At 40.6% G+C, this 18187-nt stretch overlaps 1 protein-coding gene across 27 annotated transcripts in view; it reads right to left on the bottom strand.

The window, feature by feature from the left end:
- The window catches only part of NRXN1 (neurexin 1), a 2019102-nt gene that overhangs the window by 144478 nt on the left and 1856437 nt on the right, over positions 1–18187 (bottom strand). For all 27 annotated transcript variants that reach the window (XM_069608380.1, XM_069608381.1, XM_069608367.1 and 24 more), the window contains one exon: positions 17774–17945. In XM_069608380.1, the coding sequence (XP_069464481.1) occupies positions 17774–17945 (172 nt within the window). The remainder of the gene's footprint in view (positions 1–17773; positions 17946–18187) is intronic.

Genomic DNA, 18187 nt, shown 5'->3' with positions numbered 1-18187 from the left:
CACACATGTCAATAACTTTGTTTCTGGAGGAAACCAGTAGGAACTGAAAAGTGAGAGCACATGGACAAACCATTTTGTCACATATTTCTATTGGCCTTTCCAGATAGACATGTTGTCGAATACATTGATTTGATGACGTTTCCCATTCTGCTTGACGTCTCTGAGGATCCTCAATCATGGCATGTAGACAAAAGTATGGTTTTGTGGCTATTGGTAATGGATCATTTGAAAAACCTACCTGAGACAAGAAAAAAAAGAGTTTGGAATAAAAAGCACATGATCTTGAACAGGCGTTACCTTCTTCTTTTGACTAATGAGGATTTAACAACATCAAACATACAAATAGAGACAGAGATTGATGAGATGTTGGGTGTTCGAGAAGAGAAAAAAAAGACTGGATGAATTGAGTAACTTCTTCGATGACCTATGAAAAATACATTTGAAATACATAAATATAATTAAATGGAAATTGAGCATAATCCCTGTTACACAGTGATACATGCTAACCTAAAATATCTGTGAACATTGACCTCTTACATTTTATTAGTAGTTCATTCTAAAATTGCCATAGCTTCCAAATACAAATGCTTTAGTTACATTTTGATGTCTACTGCATGACATAAAAAACATAATTCTCAGTTTATCTGCCCTGCTTTACAGTCAAAGGTTTTACAGAAGCTTTAAAGTGTGATTTCTCATTTACATATGTGCAGACCATTCCTTGGTCATGTCTCAAAATATATCTTTTTATAAGTAGATGTTAATTATAAATGCTTAGTGACACAAGACATTCTACTAAGCCAATGATTGTAAAACAGACACATTGACTATGCTGTCCAAATTGTACCTATATTATGCATCATAGAAATCTTTGCTTTGTATTCATCCTATCCACAATATGAAACCACTACACATTTGGAAAGATTTTTTAAGATAGATAAATGGTGTATTGTGTTCAATTAGTTCAATTAGTATTGGTTACAGACACATTGGCAGGTCTTATTCTGGTGAGTTTGAGCAGCACTACCAACTGAACAAATGTCTCAAGTCCTGCATAGGTGTTATACTGCTTATTTCTTTGTTCTACTCAAAAATTTAAATGGGGTCAGTTTACCTATTTTAATGGATTAGGTCAAAAAATGGCAGGTGGAAAACCTTCATCTGGTTTAATTGGGGGAACGGTAGTGGATCACACAAATTGGTTGAATTAGTCAAATTACCCATCACACTCAATACCTTAAACATGTTCTACATGCTACTAGTGTACAAGTTCATTTGTAGCACTGGACAATTGTGAAAGAGCGGGTGGGGTAACATTAAAATAAAACTATATCTCTGAATGTTAAAGAACAAACAACTTTTAAGAAAGACTAGTCATTAACAACTCAAGTAAGAAATCATGTTTGATTACATTAAACAAAGTGTAGTAGCAACTAAAACTCTGAACATTTTGACTTGTATAGAATTAATGTAAAGAGCAATTAAAGTTGTTTTTCGCAAAGCTCTGTACTGCCAAATCAAGTACATAAATCTGCAAACTTTGAGAGATTGACCATTTAAGCCTATAATTACCTTAATCAACAGGCCAATAATGGTACTGTTGGCCTTTTTGAAATTGGGTTTAGAGGATTCCATTATTTACCAAACGTTCAACACTCTATGCAATCATATTCAATCTCTAAAGGATGACAGTAAAAGCAGCTGATACTTTGAGATCAATAATATGGACATTAATTTAAGACTATTTTGAATTGCACTAAATATTATATTCCACCATTGTATCTCACAATCCTACAAAGGCTTGCACATCTCATAGATATGCTTCAATACATAAGCAAACCAACAACAACTGATGTATATCTAACATAGTCAAATGACATATTGTGGTATGACATCTTTAGAAAATGATCATTGACACTTGGAAGAATACATATGTAGTTAAACTAGTGTAATGTTTGAACAGTTCACATAAGAGTGGGCTTCAAAATACATAAACAATAACACTTGTATATGAAATAATTTGAGTACAAACCTTTAGATGTAGTTGGTCATTTTACATTCAGTACATTGCCACTGTCAAGGGCTTTGAATAGACCAGCAGACAATAAAATCATGGATATAATACTGGTAATAAAAGATATTCGTATGATAGGACTACATTGATCATGTGTCTTGGATTTGAGGAGAGAGTCATACTATACATAAGATTTTAAGATTTTGTATCAGCTCTACAAGCTCTTAACCCAACAATTTAATTGAAGTTGGAAAAAGGAGGTCCATTGATGCATGTCTTGGACACTCAAATTACCATTATGCAGATCACATTAAGCAAATACCTTTATGTAAGCGTAAGATCTAGAGAAGTATTCAGATTCTTTTTTTTTTAATATAGGTCTGTTTACAGATTACTATACTGACAATGCCTAAGGAATACGAATATGTGCATTGATCAAGGCAATTTTGAGGAACATAAAGAAGAGTTAATGTCAAAAAGTCTAAAAAAGTTTATTCCTAGATATGAATCTGATCAGCCACAAATGGTTCCCAGTCAAACTCTCAACAACTATAATACACGCAGAATCAACAGATCAAACCAAGATTATCTTACAGTATATTAAATCTCATATTTCAAAGAAACAACATTTTTGTATTTGATATCAAATTAAATATTGCTAAATTGGGGAAATATCTTGGTTTGTAAAACCATGATTGATTTAGAAAGACTTATCTCTTCAAACCGTATCACACGATTTAATGAAAAACTGTGTTAATGTGATGAAAGGTGACGAGAGACAACATATGGTACAAATATGCAGATTCAAGTCATTTTCAGCATGTGGCATCCAAGTGGTCATCAGTGCTATTTAATAACCTATTAATAAGGCGTATGTTTACAAATTGCCTAACCCTTTTATACAGTGCTAGAAAAGAAAAATGAGTGTAGAGATGGGAGATATAATTCAACCAATTTGACTACAGTTTGGGGAGGATTCAGACCTTTACACAAGGGGGGTGAATTTGCATAATTTATGATATGTTTTATAAGAGTATAGTTCCCACTGGGATTAGTACAAGTCTGGGTCTGGGTTGTTTCATCTAGTACTGTGCTATGGATGATTTTCCAATGTAGATGGAGGACTGCTGGTTCATACCACTTTAGAGAATACTGGGGTTGAAATTACCCAAATCTGCAACTATGCTTGCCTTTTAAATACTCACAGGGTACTTAGACCTTTTTAGACCATTTTGTAAAATGTCTTCAGATCCTAGAGTGGATGTTAACAATATTGCATACTGGTTGTTGGAATTATAGCACCATGATAGATGTTTGGATTTATGGTATAATCAAACTTGAATTATCTCTAAATTAAACAATTTGTATTCTTGGAAAAGTCAGAATGAAACAATTCTTTAACATCTGTGGTCTCATTGTTTACCAAACTTATATTTAAGTGGGAATTCCAATTGAAGAGTCTATAATAAGTAATGCAACCGGCAGAACACCACACCTCTGATGTTGAACAAATTATGCATTATATTCCAGAGAGTTTGATACTTCTTCTTGACCCATGGGGGCTGTTGACAGAGAGGAAACAGTGATTAATCTGAACCTGTTAGCCAGTTTACTTTGATGCTGTACATAGCACATCTGAAATAAAGGGAGAGGGTGATCTGCACTGAGAAATGACATACTTTTAGTATAGAGGCAACCATAAGATTGATGCAATCATTTTATTTTTGTTTTGTCAAGCTCTGGCACCTGAGTTGCAGCATGTTTATGTGTTTGTAGCCCTAAATTGTTCTGTTACACGCAGTGTTAAGTAATAAACACAATGGCCCTCATTAGGACCCTGGCATTAAGGGGCTAACGGCGCTGTAAAAGGTGTCAGCGCCGTTAAACCCTTAACGCCTGATTACGTGGTTTGGACCAGCCGTTAATGTAGGGACCCGCAAAGGGATGTTCGAGGTAATTACGGTACCGCAATTTGCGGTACCGTAATTACCGCCTTCCCCAGTCCCATTGAGCCCTATGGGGCAAAATTGGGAATGGGGAAGGGCCAATGGTAAATGGGGAATTACCGCCCCACCAACCTTGGAATGGGGCGGTATTTCCCCATTTACCATTGGCGGACTCGTTACAATACCGGCAGCAACCATGGTGCTAATAGCGCCATTGGTTACTGCTAGTGTTGTAATGAGTGCCAATATCTTATGTAAATCAGCATTCTCTTGATTTTTGATGCTAGGTCCACACTGAAAGAATGCCTGAAATATAATAATTAAAACCTATTTTCTGGGATAACAGAATGTTGTGTTCTTTTCCCTGAGAATGAAATTACATTTAGGGCCTGATTTACACAACATTTTTCAATGGGATTGCACCATTGCCAAATGCTTGCGTAAATTAGGACCAGTGTCTGAGATCTTGGTGGCAGAGCTAAGCTTAGTTCATGCAAATCCCATCTGTTGTTTTTAACGGTGCTAACATGAGCAACATTAAAGGAATAACTAACCGACAATTAGATTCAAGGATAGTTCTTGCCTGCAAGAAATGACTCAGAATGGTGGTATGAATGGTGATAATAGATTTAAAATGTCATCGCTATCGAGACAAGCTCAACATGTAAATCATGTATTTGTGAAAAGTTTGGATTGTGCACACACAAATACTATGCTGTTTAAACAGATGTATTCTAATTAGGAGGAAATTAACCTCTATAGGGTGTATTGAGTCTCTATGAATGAAAGAGCTGTACCCGCTAAAAAATGCAAGCAAATGTTTTAAGGAAGGGTGACATTTAGTTAATCAGAGTTCTCCTATCTAACAGGAACACTCTTCTCCGTCTCGTTCTCTGAGATCAGCACAGTCTCTGGGTTATAGTGACCAGCTTGCTTCTAGACTTTTATGTGTACTTTCAGGGATGCAGCACTCAGCTTGTTCTTTTCTCTCCAAAACAAATATTCAGCGATATATCAACCCGCCCATTTCTTGTCTATATAGCGCAGTCTCAGGCTTATAGGACACAGCATACTTTCTGTTACCCCCAGCAATATAGTGGCCAGATACATGGGCAACAACATTGCACACAGCTCACTGTCAGTTATAATATACCCAGCACACCATTGAGAATATAGTGCCCAGTGAACTATGCTTAGTTCTGCATCAGATATTATCATCCTTTTAGGGGAGTTGCACCCTTGGGTAAAGGGGTTGGTCACACAGTTGTCTCTGGTCTGCCTCCCCTCTGAGCTTTCTCCAGGTTTTAAACTCTCTGACATGTCCAGCTTATAGAGCACTGTCTGCAGTCTCAGACATTGCAGAGTGGACAGTTCTGTGAGCTTTTTCTCAGGATTCAGCCCTATTGACTCTCTACGCTCTCAAAGTCCTCTCAGAAGTCCCAGTGCACTCAGCTCCTTCATGACATTTAGCTGTCTCTGTGCCCTTGGCTCACTCAGACCTCTCTGCTTTAGTGGTCTCTTCTTGGCTGGGTCTCTTTTGCTATTTCACTCTCTAATGCTTGTTCACCGACAGTTGGACACATGAATGGCTTTCAACACAATCTGTTTCATTTTACCATCTGATCATAGTTATGCAATAGGGATTTCATCTAATGAAAGATTCTTCTGGCATCTCTGGATGGTTGGTATCATTTATTGAGTAGTTTGTCGCATGTGCATACTCTTTGCAACCTGAAATGCCTTCTTAAGGCCTGTTGTCAATGTATATGTCAGAATGAAATCCAACCCGATGTTGTGATGTCACATTAGTCAATCATATGCATGAAGCTCTACTGCAATGTATCCTTTAGGTGACCCTGGCCCTGAACAGTCAGGCAGGGATGATATAGGTCCCATTGTTTAACATTGGTCTGTCCTTCTCCACAAAGTCTGAGGTCACCTTATTTATCTTAATAAGCGAGTTATGAAGAATATGCCTTCTCTGGATTATGAGTAGCCTAATTCAGTGGATCCCACCATTTCACGTCTCCAGATAGCTTGCAGCAATTCCCAACTTTTCTACACCTCAGAGCTTCCAACCCTCCACCCCCTACCACCCACCATTTGGGAGATGGCAGAGAACTGTATTCACAATATATTGATTAATCCCGGATTCATAACACTTACATTTATTTTGGTCTGGTGTATATGACATGTTTCCTATTTCTCAAATTGTTCAAAAAACCTAAAACTAATAAGCTATGGATGTTATTTCAAATATCCTTGCGACTTAAAATGGAGCTATAAAGATTTGTATTGAAGTCCATTTTAATTTATATCATCAATTTTGTCTGTTCAGTCTCAGAATATGTGTTATTCTTCCTGCATGTTTAGCATGAGGTCATGCTTGTCCACTAGTTTTGATGGGATCACAAGTGTTGTTGTGAGCATTCAAATGAGGCCTTTTGGAAATACTCCCAAAGATTTGTGTTCAGGACTTTATTGGTGGTGACTTAGAACCTTAGAATTATTGGACTGTTGATTAAGGTAATTATAGGCTTAAATGGACTTAGAACCTCTGAATCAAGGGACTATATTAAGGCCACAGATGTAGTTGTTACACAGACTTTTTCCTCCTTCTCATGTAATCTGAAATATGTGTACCACAGAAAGGGATATTGGTTTCAAATTCTAACATTTAACCGAATTAGGTGCAATTGATCCTGCTGTTTTTCCAGAATGTCTGCTTGAGACACAGTTAGAAACGCATTTTCCAATGGTGCAATGCTTGGAAAAACGCTTTGCAAATCAGGCCCCTAATGCTAAGTGCAGGGTTTGTGTCAGGTCTCACATAATCTCTCTATCACTGTTGTTATTTGAGGAGTCTTAAGAAATCTTAAGATTTGACAATCTTCTTGGAAGCAAGGTTTGGAATCGAAGAGTATTTTATAGTATTGGGGGAAATAAGGGACGCATCTCTGATTGGACTGAAAGTGCAGCAAAATGTTAGGCATAGCTATTGATGAAGGGCATTGTTTAGTGGCTTGCCCCAAAAGAAATGTGAAACGGGTGGTGGCGTAACATTGGATTCTGTGTCCAAATGAAGATAATGGCTAATTCAAGAAGCTCAGCATTTCTAGCCAGAATGTACAACCTTCATTGCCACTACATTCTTCTTTTTTCAGTGGGATATGCCCTGTGCTGGTGCAGCTTCCACTATATGCTATGAGCGTAACTGAGAAGCCAATAAAATGGCAAGGCCACATTCACACAAACAAGCACAGTAAAACAATAAATAAATAAAGATCGAGCCCTCTTGGCTATGTCAGCCATGTAATTGCCCATACCCACAAAACAAGTCAGAGTTTATAAACTGCCCACAGATTGAACATAGTTACACATTTAACACATTAAATAAACCCATTTAAGAAAAGGTGCAATATAAACAGGTGTTTTTGTATACAAACTAAACAGATCATTTATCCACACAATCGTATATTGCACATTTGGGAAAGTTGAAGTTGATTGGAAAAATAAAACGTGGACACTTCTGATAATCGAAGAAAGATGGGATTTAAAATGGATACACCAATGTGGTACGATGCTGGCTAAAATGAAAATCAGATTATTGGCTTTCCTGTAAATAATAGGATGGAGGCATGTCTGTGGTGTCCTGCCTGTAAAACTTGATTTTACTGAGCAATACACAACGTTTTAAATGCAACTAATATATTTGTATATCGCTTCTGTTTATCTGCATCTTAATTTTAAATACTTTTTTGGTGTAGCTATTTGTCAATGCACCTGTATGCCCTGGAATCAGATTTCAGAATATTTGACAAACTAACATCGTGATGAATTTGGTCTGTACCTGGACAGTCTTCTTAGATACTTGCACCGAAGAGTCGATAAGGAAGTTGTCATTTAAATTAATTATTTGAAGACAATGAAACTGACCAATTGACGAAATCTAAAAAAGATACAACAGTGCATTTATAAGCACAGTGACAAAGAAGCATGGATCACAACACGAAAAAAAGGACACGTGTTTCCAAGGAAAGTAAACTCAGAGTATCTTGAACGGTCAATTTCAATATTGAAGCCCACAGAAATGCTGACCATATCATTTAATATGTTAAACGGTGTCGTCAATCCTTGGGAGATCAGCATTTTGATGGTGCTACTTAATATGTAGTAAGACTGTTCTGAACTCAGTGGCATGCTCCCAGCACGCTGCCTTATCATCTTCCACACAGGTATGGGGCGACCGAAACATGCAATCATCTCGCCGTGATGCTCTGAATGCCAAGCAGCTAAATATCATTGTGTCCCAGTCAGGCAGGTGCGCTGACACAATTGCGGCATCTGTTGTAAGCCGGGCCTGCTCATTTGTTCAGGGTTATGCACGGTTAGCCACAAGCCAAGTGGAAAAGCACAAGGGAGGCAGGTCGCTGTGCAGATGAGGCCTTACAAGCAAGAGTCCACAGGCTGCCAGACGGATGCAAAATGGCAGTGAGGAGAGGAGAATCTGCTGCCTGTCAGGAGAACAGTGACACAACTAGCCCTTGGCCAGGAGAGCTCTAGCGTTCTAGAAGCCTCTTGATGTGTTTATTACACAAAAGAGTAAATCTGTTTCAAGCCGACTGGTTTAAATGGGCACAAATTTGCTCCACTTTTGCCAAGATATAGCAGAAGGAGCAGATCATGTGGGAGATGAAAGGAGACCAGCGTCCGATTCACATAACATGGGTTCATACCACTGAAACACGCTTCGTGAATAAGCCCCAATCGCTTTATTGGGGAAGCAGAACAATGCACACAGCGATTTTAAATCACACTTTAGACCGGGAAACTCAGCAGAATCCGACGCACATTTAGCAACTCTATATGAGTGTCTTCACTTGAAAGCACTATCCAGCTTCGGTACATTAACCACTTTGAACGACTGACGTTCGTTGAAGTGTAATCATTATTCGTTGTGTGATGTCCATTTTTTTTACAAAGACATTATGCACATGTAGAGTATGTCTACATAGCAATACAGTTTTAAAACTATCGCGGGCACCGCCATTCTTTTTCATTGCTGATCAGTCTCTCAATGCTTGCTGCTAAAAAAAGGTCTTAAAACTGTGTCAATTAGTCCGGACTTCCTTGTCTGCTCATTGCAACACTGTTAACAACAGGTGGGATTTGCAGGAACTAAGCTTAGCTCTCCAAGATCTCAGACTAAATACGGTTTCCTTCTCCGGTCAAGCAGCACAGAATTATGAGTTTGGCAGTATCCCACGGGCATTTCAGGCGGGATACCGGTAAACCGAGCCTACCGTTTCTGCCGCCTGATAACGCAGTATTACCGAGATATCCCAGGTGGCGACAAAACAGGTAAATCCCCATTGCATGGAGTGCCATAGAACTCCATGGACGGGATAGCCACAATTACTGGCACCGGTAATACCACTGCCGGTGATTGCAGCATATTTATTTGCCAGTGGGGGCCTGATTTACCAACAGGCCTTGAGGTAGATCTTTGGTTCCAACCGACAATTTCTTGTTTTCCCGGTACGGAAAAAATTCTGGTGCTGGAATAACCAGCAAATATACCAGCATTTTTCTTTGCTGGAAAACTCATAATGAGGACCAATGTATTTTAATTATTATAAGTAGGCCTTTTATGCAATGTGGATATGGCAAGCGTGAGCATGAGAGTATTGTAATAGATATGATATCACATGGGTATTGTTTAACATGGCATATTACATAACAACCGAGGGCCACAAAAACATGAATACATTGGGCCTCATTACACGGTAGGCGGTAAGGGATTACCGGCACTGGTAAGAGCACCGGTGCCGGTAATCCCTCACCGCCCTACTATGAGTTCCCTTAGTGGGTCCCTTCCCTCATGCCTGGTTTTACCAGGCGTTAAGGAAGGACCCGTTGAGGGACTTCAGAGCTAATAACGGGCATGCTAATTGCGGGCCCGTTATTAGCTCCATCCCCATTCCCATTGAGGCCTATGGGGGCTCAAATGGGAATGGGGAATGGTTCACAGAATGGGGACTTACAGGGTTCTCCAAGGTCGGAATGACCCGGTAAGTCCCTATTCCGGGAACACGGACCCAGAATGCGGTAAGGGGGTAATAGCGCCATGGCTACCGCCTACCGTGTAATGAGGCCCATTGTATTTTATGGGCCACATTTTGACACAATAAAAAAAACAACGATATCAATGTGTGTTTCCAGGATGAATTATGGTTCGTTTTCTTACCTCCCTCCATTTCCCTTTACAGTGGCTTTCCTCGTGAGCCTCAGGGGCATCCAACTCCCTTCATAAACTGCACCCACTAGACCCTTGCGTGGGTTGGGGGGAATTCACTATTCAGTAATCATGGCTGACCTCTGTTCTGGGTTTCCTTTTTATTTGATTTTTGAAAAATGTTCTCATTAATACATGGCCAACCCCACTCCTCCCCACAGTTTATTAGCCAGTCAGATACTATTGTAGCGTAACATTTTTGATGTGGCAGAAATTGCTCTGATTTACCAAACAATGATGCAGTAAACCTATTTGTCAGTCTTAAACAACATGAACTTGCCAATTCCAGTAGTTCCAGCTCCCTTTTAAATCACTGACTGTAATGTGATTGTGCTTCTGACCCATAAATGGCAGGGTATGTAATTCCCCAGAGGTTGGTGTCACTGGATGCAATGCAACAGTGCACCCGGCCTCTTGGTGTCACTGGATGCAGTGCCATAGTGCTTCAGCCCTCATGGTGTCACGGATAGAAATGTCACAGTCTTTCTGCGCCTCGGGGTGTCACTGTTTGAAATGCTGCAGTCCTTCTGAGCCCTTGCTGTAACCGGATACAATGTAATAGTATGATTGTCTTCTTTGTGGCAATGGATGCAATGCAGCAGTGCACCTGGTCCCTTGGTATCTCTGGATGCAGTGCCACAGTGCTTCAGCCCTAATGGTGTCAGTGGATGCAATTCCACAGTTCTTCCGCCCCCTTGGGTTCAGTGGATGAAATATTTACTCGACAAAAGAATCATTTTGAGTGGAAACAGATTGGTGGCACATGAGAATGGCTATAGATGAACCAGGAACTCATGTTAACCCAGAAGGCTTAGTCCTATAGTACTTAATTTCTGGTGTCCTGACTTCTAGACTACCACTGCAGTGCAATGAATTATTTCAGAAGCTTCACTTTTAAAATTAAATGCTAGAAGTACATTTTAGATTATGCTTTGTGTTTTGAGAACAACCCAAAAGATGCTGCATATTGCCACTACTGCAGCATCACAATCTCCAATCTAAGCCAGTAAAATGAATAAGGGGGTTGAGCACTTGCTGCTGTGATCTGTGTGCGACCTGCCGGTTGCAGGTTCGAATCCCGGCAAGGCCGACTCAGCCTGTTATCCTTACAAGGTCGATACATGAATACCCACTTAGGTTGGGTGATATTGTATGCAAATATGTTCAATGTAAAGTGCTTTGGCAAAAGTGCTATATATAAATAACATATCACATCATTACATTCAACCACTTATCAAATCTTGTGGAGGCTGCACTTTCTGTTCTGGACAGAAAACCTCACATTTTCTCCCAACTCCCATGCATTACATGATTCCTGTTTTGTGATGGCCAAGTGTGCATTCTATGTCTGTGGTGTAATTATGGTACATGTACACATTCCGAGACTCTGTTTGCAAAATATGCAATCAAATGGTTCTAATGTGACCGAGTTAGTGAAAGCAGCATTTTGCATGTGTGCTAATTTGTTTGTGCGTGTGTAAAATATGGTTGCACTTGAGGAAGTATACTGAAGAGCTGAAGAGCTGCCTCACGTGTCCTCAATGACTTTAACGAATAGGAACATCTGATCCAACAGGAAAAAATAATAGGAACATCTGATAGAACAGAAAACAAATTACAGTAAGGGAAGCAAAATAAAATGTTTGGGGAAGGGCTGTCTAAACATACTTATGGAAGTCAGGAACTCTTTTACGATACAATAGGGTGAACTAATTCACCAATATTCTCCAGGCCCAAAGGATTTGAGTATATCGCATATACGATACACTGGGATCTTGGTCAAGGCCCTATCTAGCCCTAGGCTCTGCTCCTCTGTCTCATTGGTGAGTTTGCTTTTTTCTGTACTTCCTCATCCATTTGTTTCCATCTCCACATCTTCCAACTTGCAACATCATGTTAGACCTAACGATGTCAGACTTGCCAAACAAATGTCAGAAGAAATTGTAGTTCAATTAGTCAACACACAATACCAACAATGGGGCCAGAGGAAACAAATTAGTCATATCAAAGCTCATAATTAAATACAGTGTGAATAAACCCCCCCCCCCGACCCCCCCTCCCCTCCCTCATCCCGTGAATTCTGAGCCAGGCTAGATGCAATGTTCAGAATGAGAAAGAGTTCAGGATATATCAGTAGGAGAACGCGTAGTCACACAAAACAGTAATACATGTGAGCTATATAGAGGGACTCTAGGTCAGACATTAGGCGGTTTAGTTTTAGTGACCAACAGAAGTTGGGCAGACATAGCAAACAATTGAAAGACAAAAGAATACGGTTGGGGTTAGTGAGCTGAGCTCTAGAGACTCTGGAGGTTGCCTCTGTCTTCTCCTTCCTCTCAAGGAGGGAGCCCACGTTAGAAACATGAGTATGCATATCAACAGTGTCCATCACTTCTCATAGCAATGTTTCTGCATGGTCATTTCTGTTGCTCTTGCTCTCATTCTATAAAGACAGCAGAACAGGGGGCTATATGAATACTTGCAGGGGTGGACACAAGCTATTACAACATGCCTGTACAGATCTACTCTATGGCTCTGAACACACGGGGGCTGATTTACACAAGCCTTTTTCAATGGTGCAATAACATTGGAAAGCATTTGGAAATCAGGCCCGCGGTCTATTTAACTCAGTTCAGGTGAGAATTACTTGAAGGTCTTACATTCTCAGGATCCAACCTGAGAAGGGTGAAATACAGCGTAAGGAAGGAAGGTGGGGCAGTTGTCTAGATGGAATTAGGTGGCTTGTCATCACAGGTTCGTCAGTGAAAAGGTTTCCAGAACTTGGGGGTCCAGGTCAGAGTAAGGATAAGGAGCAGTGTGACAGCCACAGGCAAGCAAGGTCACCAGACGTGTATTTTTTCTCTCCAATCCATTTAGTCATCCACCCCCTGACACACACTCCCTTGGAAAGGTTGGCATCCTTAACACAACGTCAACAGCTGTCACTTCTCTCAACTTTGTGGAAGATCTGCCCATGCACTTAACTGACCTCTTGCTTCCTCTTGCAGTGCTACCATGAATGCTTAAAGGTGACAGAATCTAGTTGTCTAATAGAACTGTTGTAGTTGGAGGAGTCATAGAGTGGAGCTGCATGACAAATGTTAGCCAGCATGAATCTTGTGGAGTTCATCCATGGCATTAGCAACTTCTGAACCTGCCTGCTCAGCCTAGCTAATGGTATCACCATAATCTGTGGATCGACTGCACAACACAGACTGTCCCCCAGATTACCTCTTCAGTACTGCTCATCACCCTAATATGACTGCTAATCTATAGCATTGTGAAGACAACATTGGAACACACAATATTAGTTTATTAGAGTCAGAGAATGTTCATGTGATTATCATTGGCTGTAAATTGAGTGCAAATTGTTCTTAAACGTAGCCAGAATAAAAGTTATCCAGGAGTTCTTTCTTTGTTAATTGAGGTATTGGCACTGATGAGATTGACAGTGATGGCAAGTCCTGTGTGGATTAACACAGGTATGTAGTGTGTATATCTATCTGTTCATGCAGATGTAATTTATCAGTTGAACCCTTCTGATCCTTGTGTTGGCCAAAGCCTCCTGGAGTGACATCAGAAACAGATAGACCGCATTGGCACACATTTTGGTAAGAGGTGTCCCTAGATCTGACCACTGAGAGGATTCATTTGGCTAGGAAACCATTTCAACATCAAACAAGAATTGAAAAAGGTTAAATGCTTTATAATGTCATCTTTGAGACTGCACCAACATCCTGTCCGGTTCCCTGTGTTTTCTTTGGCTTTTTCAAGTCTAGACAAGGTATAAGAGAAAATATTGCAGCATATACATCTGCAAAGCACATCAGAATACCATCAGTATTAGCCTGCTTAGCGGCAACTACACATTTAAATACATTCTTTCGCATGGCAAAAATATATATTGTTATTCATGGTTAGATAATTGGAACTTTAAGACAACGACATACCAAAAAAGTCTTCTTCCTTCTGCCACTTTATGTTATAGTGGCAGAACGGTACTGCTTAATTCATTCTCTGTATTGCAGTATTCCAAATTAGTACCCGGCGAGGGACAATGAGAATGTAACATGTAAGTGTTGTTCCCTCCCCCCGGTCACCCAAACCAAAGAATTCCGACCCCGCCCTCCCAAACCCACTTACCTTATTTTTTGTCTATTTTGGGAGTGGACGCGCTGTGAACAATTCTGTCCTCAGCACATCCGCTCCCGATCGGCGATAGGCCATCATGGAAAGGAAGAAAGATCTATGTAGTACCTTCTCCCCTTTCCATGGCGGCTATTTTGTTTGTTTACCTTTTTACTTTAATTTGCAATAGCCACCAAGGAAAGGGAAAACAGACTTTGTTTTCCCTTTCCCGACGTCCATTTCTTTTGACATTTTAGTTTTGTTCTGTCCCCATTTCGGGACAGAAAGAAATGCTCTTACATGCCAGGGTACTAATAGCAATAGGCCCCTCGCAGGGGCCAGCACTACCACGTCAGCTAATGACCTGGGGCCTTCGTTAAGGCCTCGCTTAGGTCAGGCCTGTAACTATAGGCCTCGGTACCTGACGTGGTAAGGACCCCCCCTGCGAAGGGCCTATTGCTTAAATTGAACCCTGTTCCCTATTGCTTAAGCAATCTGTTCCAAGAATACAGATAGAGATATCAATTGTCTTCTGACTGTTGATACAGATAGTTTCCCCCTTTACAGGGCAGGTGGCGAAGGCACAGAAATAAGATGCGTTGCAGCACTTCTGGCCGGGAAGAGCATGATCATCAGCCAGATGTAGAAGGTGCATGTTGACATGTTACAGTGAATGGAGTTCAAATCTCCATCTTTTGTGACATTGGGCCTCATTACGACCCAGGCGGTAAGTTACCGCCTGGGCCATGACTTTACCACCATGGCGTAAACTACGTTTACGCCATGGTTGTAGGCGGACTTACCGCCCCATTCCAACCTTGGCGGGGCGGTAAATCCCCATTTTCCCATTTTCCCTTCCCCATTCCCATTTTGCCCCATAGGGCATAATGGGAGTGGGGAAGGCGTTAATTACGCCACCGTACATTACGGTGGCGTAATTAACTCCATGGTCCCTTAGCGCCATGGATTTTAACACCTGCTAAAAGCAGGTGTTAAATCCGCCATGGCGCTAAGGGACCTCGTACTCAGGCGGTAAGGGTCGGCGCTGTTTACGCCGCCGTAAAACCCTTACCGCCTGAGTCGTAATGAGGCTCATTGTAATAATTCAACTATTTCAGCCCAGACACACAACATTTAAGTCGCTGATGGCTATGATGATCATTGTAGATTTTGTGGTTCAAAAGGTCTGAAGAATATGCAAGTGGACATGACCAAGTGATGTGCCCTTTTGCAACCACTTTTCCAAGACCAAATGTCTCAGAAAACGCTGGGTACCCATAGGGGAACATCTAGAGGCTTAGTTGATCTGGCAACAATATTACTCTCCATTGTGATAAGCACAGAGAATATTTTTTTTGAGGGAAAATAGATATAATTATATATTTATTACTTCTCATGGTAGAATAGGAAAAATAATAAGCCATGCAATAGAACACCTTACAATATAAACAGAAAAAATACTGTTTAATGAACAGGTCTTGCCCATGCTTGATATAGGAACAAATATTTCTAGTGCAGACAGATTTCCAGTTATAAATCAGCCATGGCGGAAATCTCAAGAAATACTTCTTTTAGAAGAAGAAGGCATGTCAAATCTAGAGGGAAAAAAATATATTTTTGACACATTTGACACATAAGTCCTCGGCCATAGAAATTGGCCACCTGAGAAATGCTACGTTTCTATTTTCAGCACTGGCATACATGCCACATGCCAAAATGGAAAAATAATATGTGTTGTGCAAGGACACCCTATGATAACATTAGAAAAAATAGATATTTCTATTGCATGCAGACTTTGGGCTTGACATTCTATGAGATAGACATGCATTGTTCCTGAGTATGCAGGCCATGCAGTGGTGAGTGGGGCAGTAATTATGGCACTATGCCTGTTGGCAGCCAGCACCATAGGGTCCTCCTGCTCTTTCCATGTCATCTATATTAGCGGGAAGTTGACAGATCCGACAAATCCTTTAGGGCCTGATTCATGGAACTTTTTGGCGTGGTGCAAAGTGATTTTGTACTGCTGCAAAGCCACTTTGCACTGCCAACAAAGACTGTGGCACACAGAGAGGGGCAACATGCATTTTTGCAGAGCAAATGACTTTGCACTGGTTCAAAGTGGTGTAAAGTGATGTTGCACTGCAAAACTACACTTAGCGCCGCTCTGTGAATCAGCTGTTTATTGGTAGTGCAAATTCACTTTCCACCGCTCTAAAAGTTCCATGAATCAGCCCCTTAATCAGGTCACATGTCGGTGAATCCTTTCCGGCAGGCAGGCCTCCTCACTGACTCTATGCCTGATTTAACTAATGGGATGGGAGGGGGGAGGGGTTATTCCATCCCGGGAAAATATCACGGGTCCTGAATCACAAAACTTTTTTCAATGGGATGCTTTGTGAATCAGGCCTCATATGTACTGCCAGTATATATCAAAATGAGTCATACTGTTTTTGCTTAATGGTGGTAAGCAACACATATGACCATATATGTTCTTTCCTGAATTCCAATATCCCCACAATGGATTCATGAAGTGCTCTATGTTCATATATAGTACATTATTACTCACAAAAACAGGATCCCTGATGTACAAAGGAAGGTCATTAAATCGAGTTCATAACTGGAAAGAAGTTTAATCATACCGTTAATCAGCTGCTCCAGTTCTACATGTGCTTTTCTAATGGTTTGGTTTCCTATTATACACGTAGAAAACCGATGAGTGCTAGTGCCTTTTTGTGCAAATGGCTGCCCGCCGCCTTGCACTCATTTGATACAGGAAGTAGGCTGCACACGAGCAAGCCATGCCGCCTTCATCACTGATGAATATTAATGACACGCAGACATCCGGGACACAGCTCACTCTTGAATAACCAGCAGAGACGTTCATAAGTGGACGGCTCTTTAAAGTGATTAATCGCTTAAGGAGATTCGGTTCCAACAACTCTGCGCACACGCAGCTTAAGTGCTGCTGTACTATGTTGGTAAATGAATTCCTTCGGAAGGGTTGTGAGTTACCGCACAGACATACAATGCACGTATAGCAATATTACATATGTTCAATGTTCTTTAATTTGGCACAATGCTGCTTTTGTCAAAGCCTTTCTTTCTTTAGCTCTCTCCGGTTGCACTTTGGAATGTTCACATATAATCAGTGTGGTGCATGACTTTCTACAGATTCTGTGACGCTGACTTTTCTAGTGTAAATAAAATATTCAGTTTGCCATACCACAAGATGAGCCGTTGAGTAGCACACACATTTATGCCAATGAATCTCAGACTTCATTGATGGAGCTTGAAGGTTTCTTACAGAAGCTGAAATTTTAAAATGAAAGAAAACAAAAATACATAGGACGGAGTACTTCCTTCTCAGACATTCATGAGTCCGTAACTTACCTGCGGGGAAGCGTTCAATTACCGGCCAGCTGTCGACCTGCAACGTAGCATTACCCCCACTTCTTGTGAAGCGCACTACATGGTACTTCCCATCGTTGATGATTGCGTTGACCTCTTCGATGGCTATGTCATCCGTTCCAACATTGAATTTCACACCAATCTTTCCCTGGTGCTGGAGAAATCAGAAAGAGTATATATGACTATTCTTTATAAGGTCACATTTTGGAGCAATGTTTGTGAGCAATCAAAAATTGACCACCGGAATCCAAATCTGTGAATATGTTTGAACAAGTATATTTGAAAGCAATACTGACTGCCCAAGTAAATTAGGTGTGCTTCTTTACTCAAGAAGTCCCTAGCTTCAAATGAATCATGAGCATCTCAATATATCTTCAAATTATTTTCACTGCAAAT

This window comes from Ambystoma mexicanum, chromosome 4q, assembly GCF_040938575.1.
Source record: "Ambystoma mexicanum isolate Mex_15411 chromosome 4q, UKY_AmexF1_1, whole genome shotgun sequence".
NCBI classification, from domain to species: Eukaryota; Metazoa; Chordata; class Amphibia; order Caudata; family Ambystomatidae; genus Ambystoma; species Ambystoma mexicanum.
Note: the sequence above shows the minus strand (reverse complement) of the source record. Positions and strands in the feature narration are given on the sequence as shown.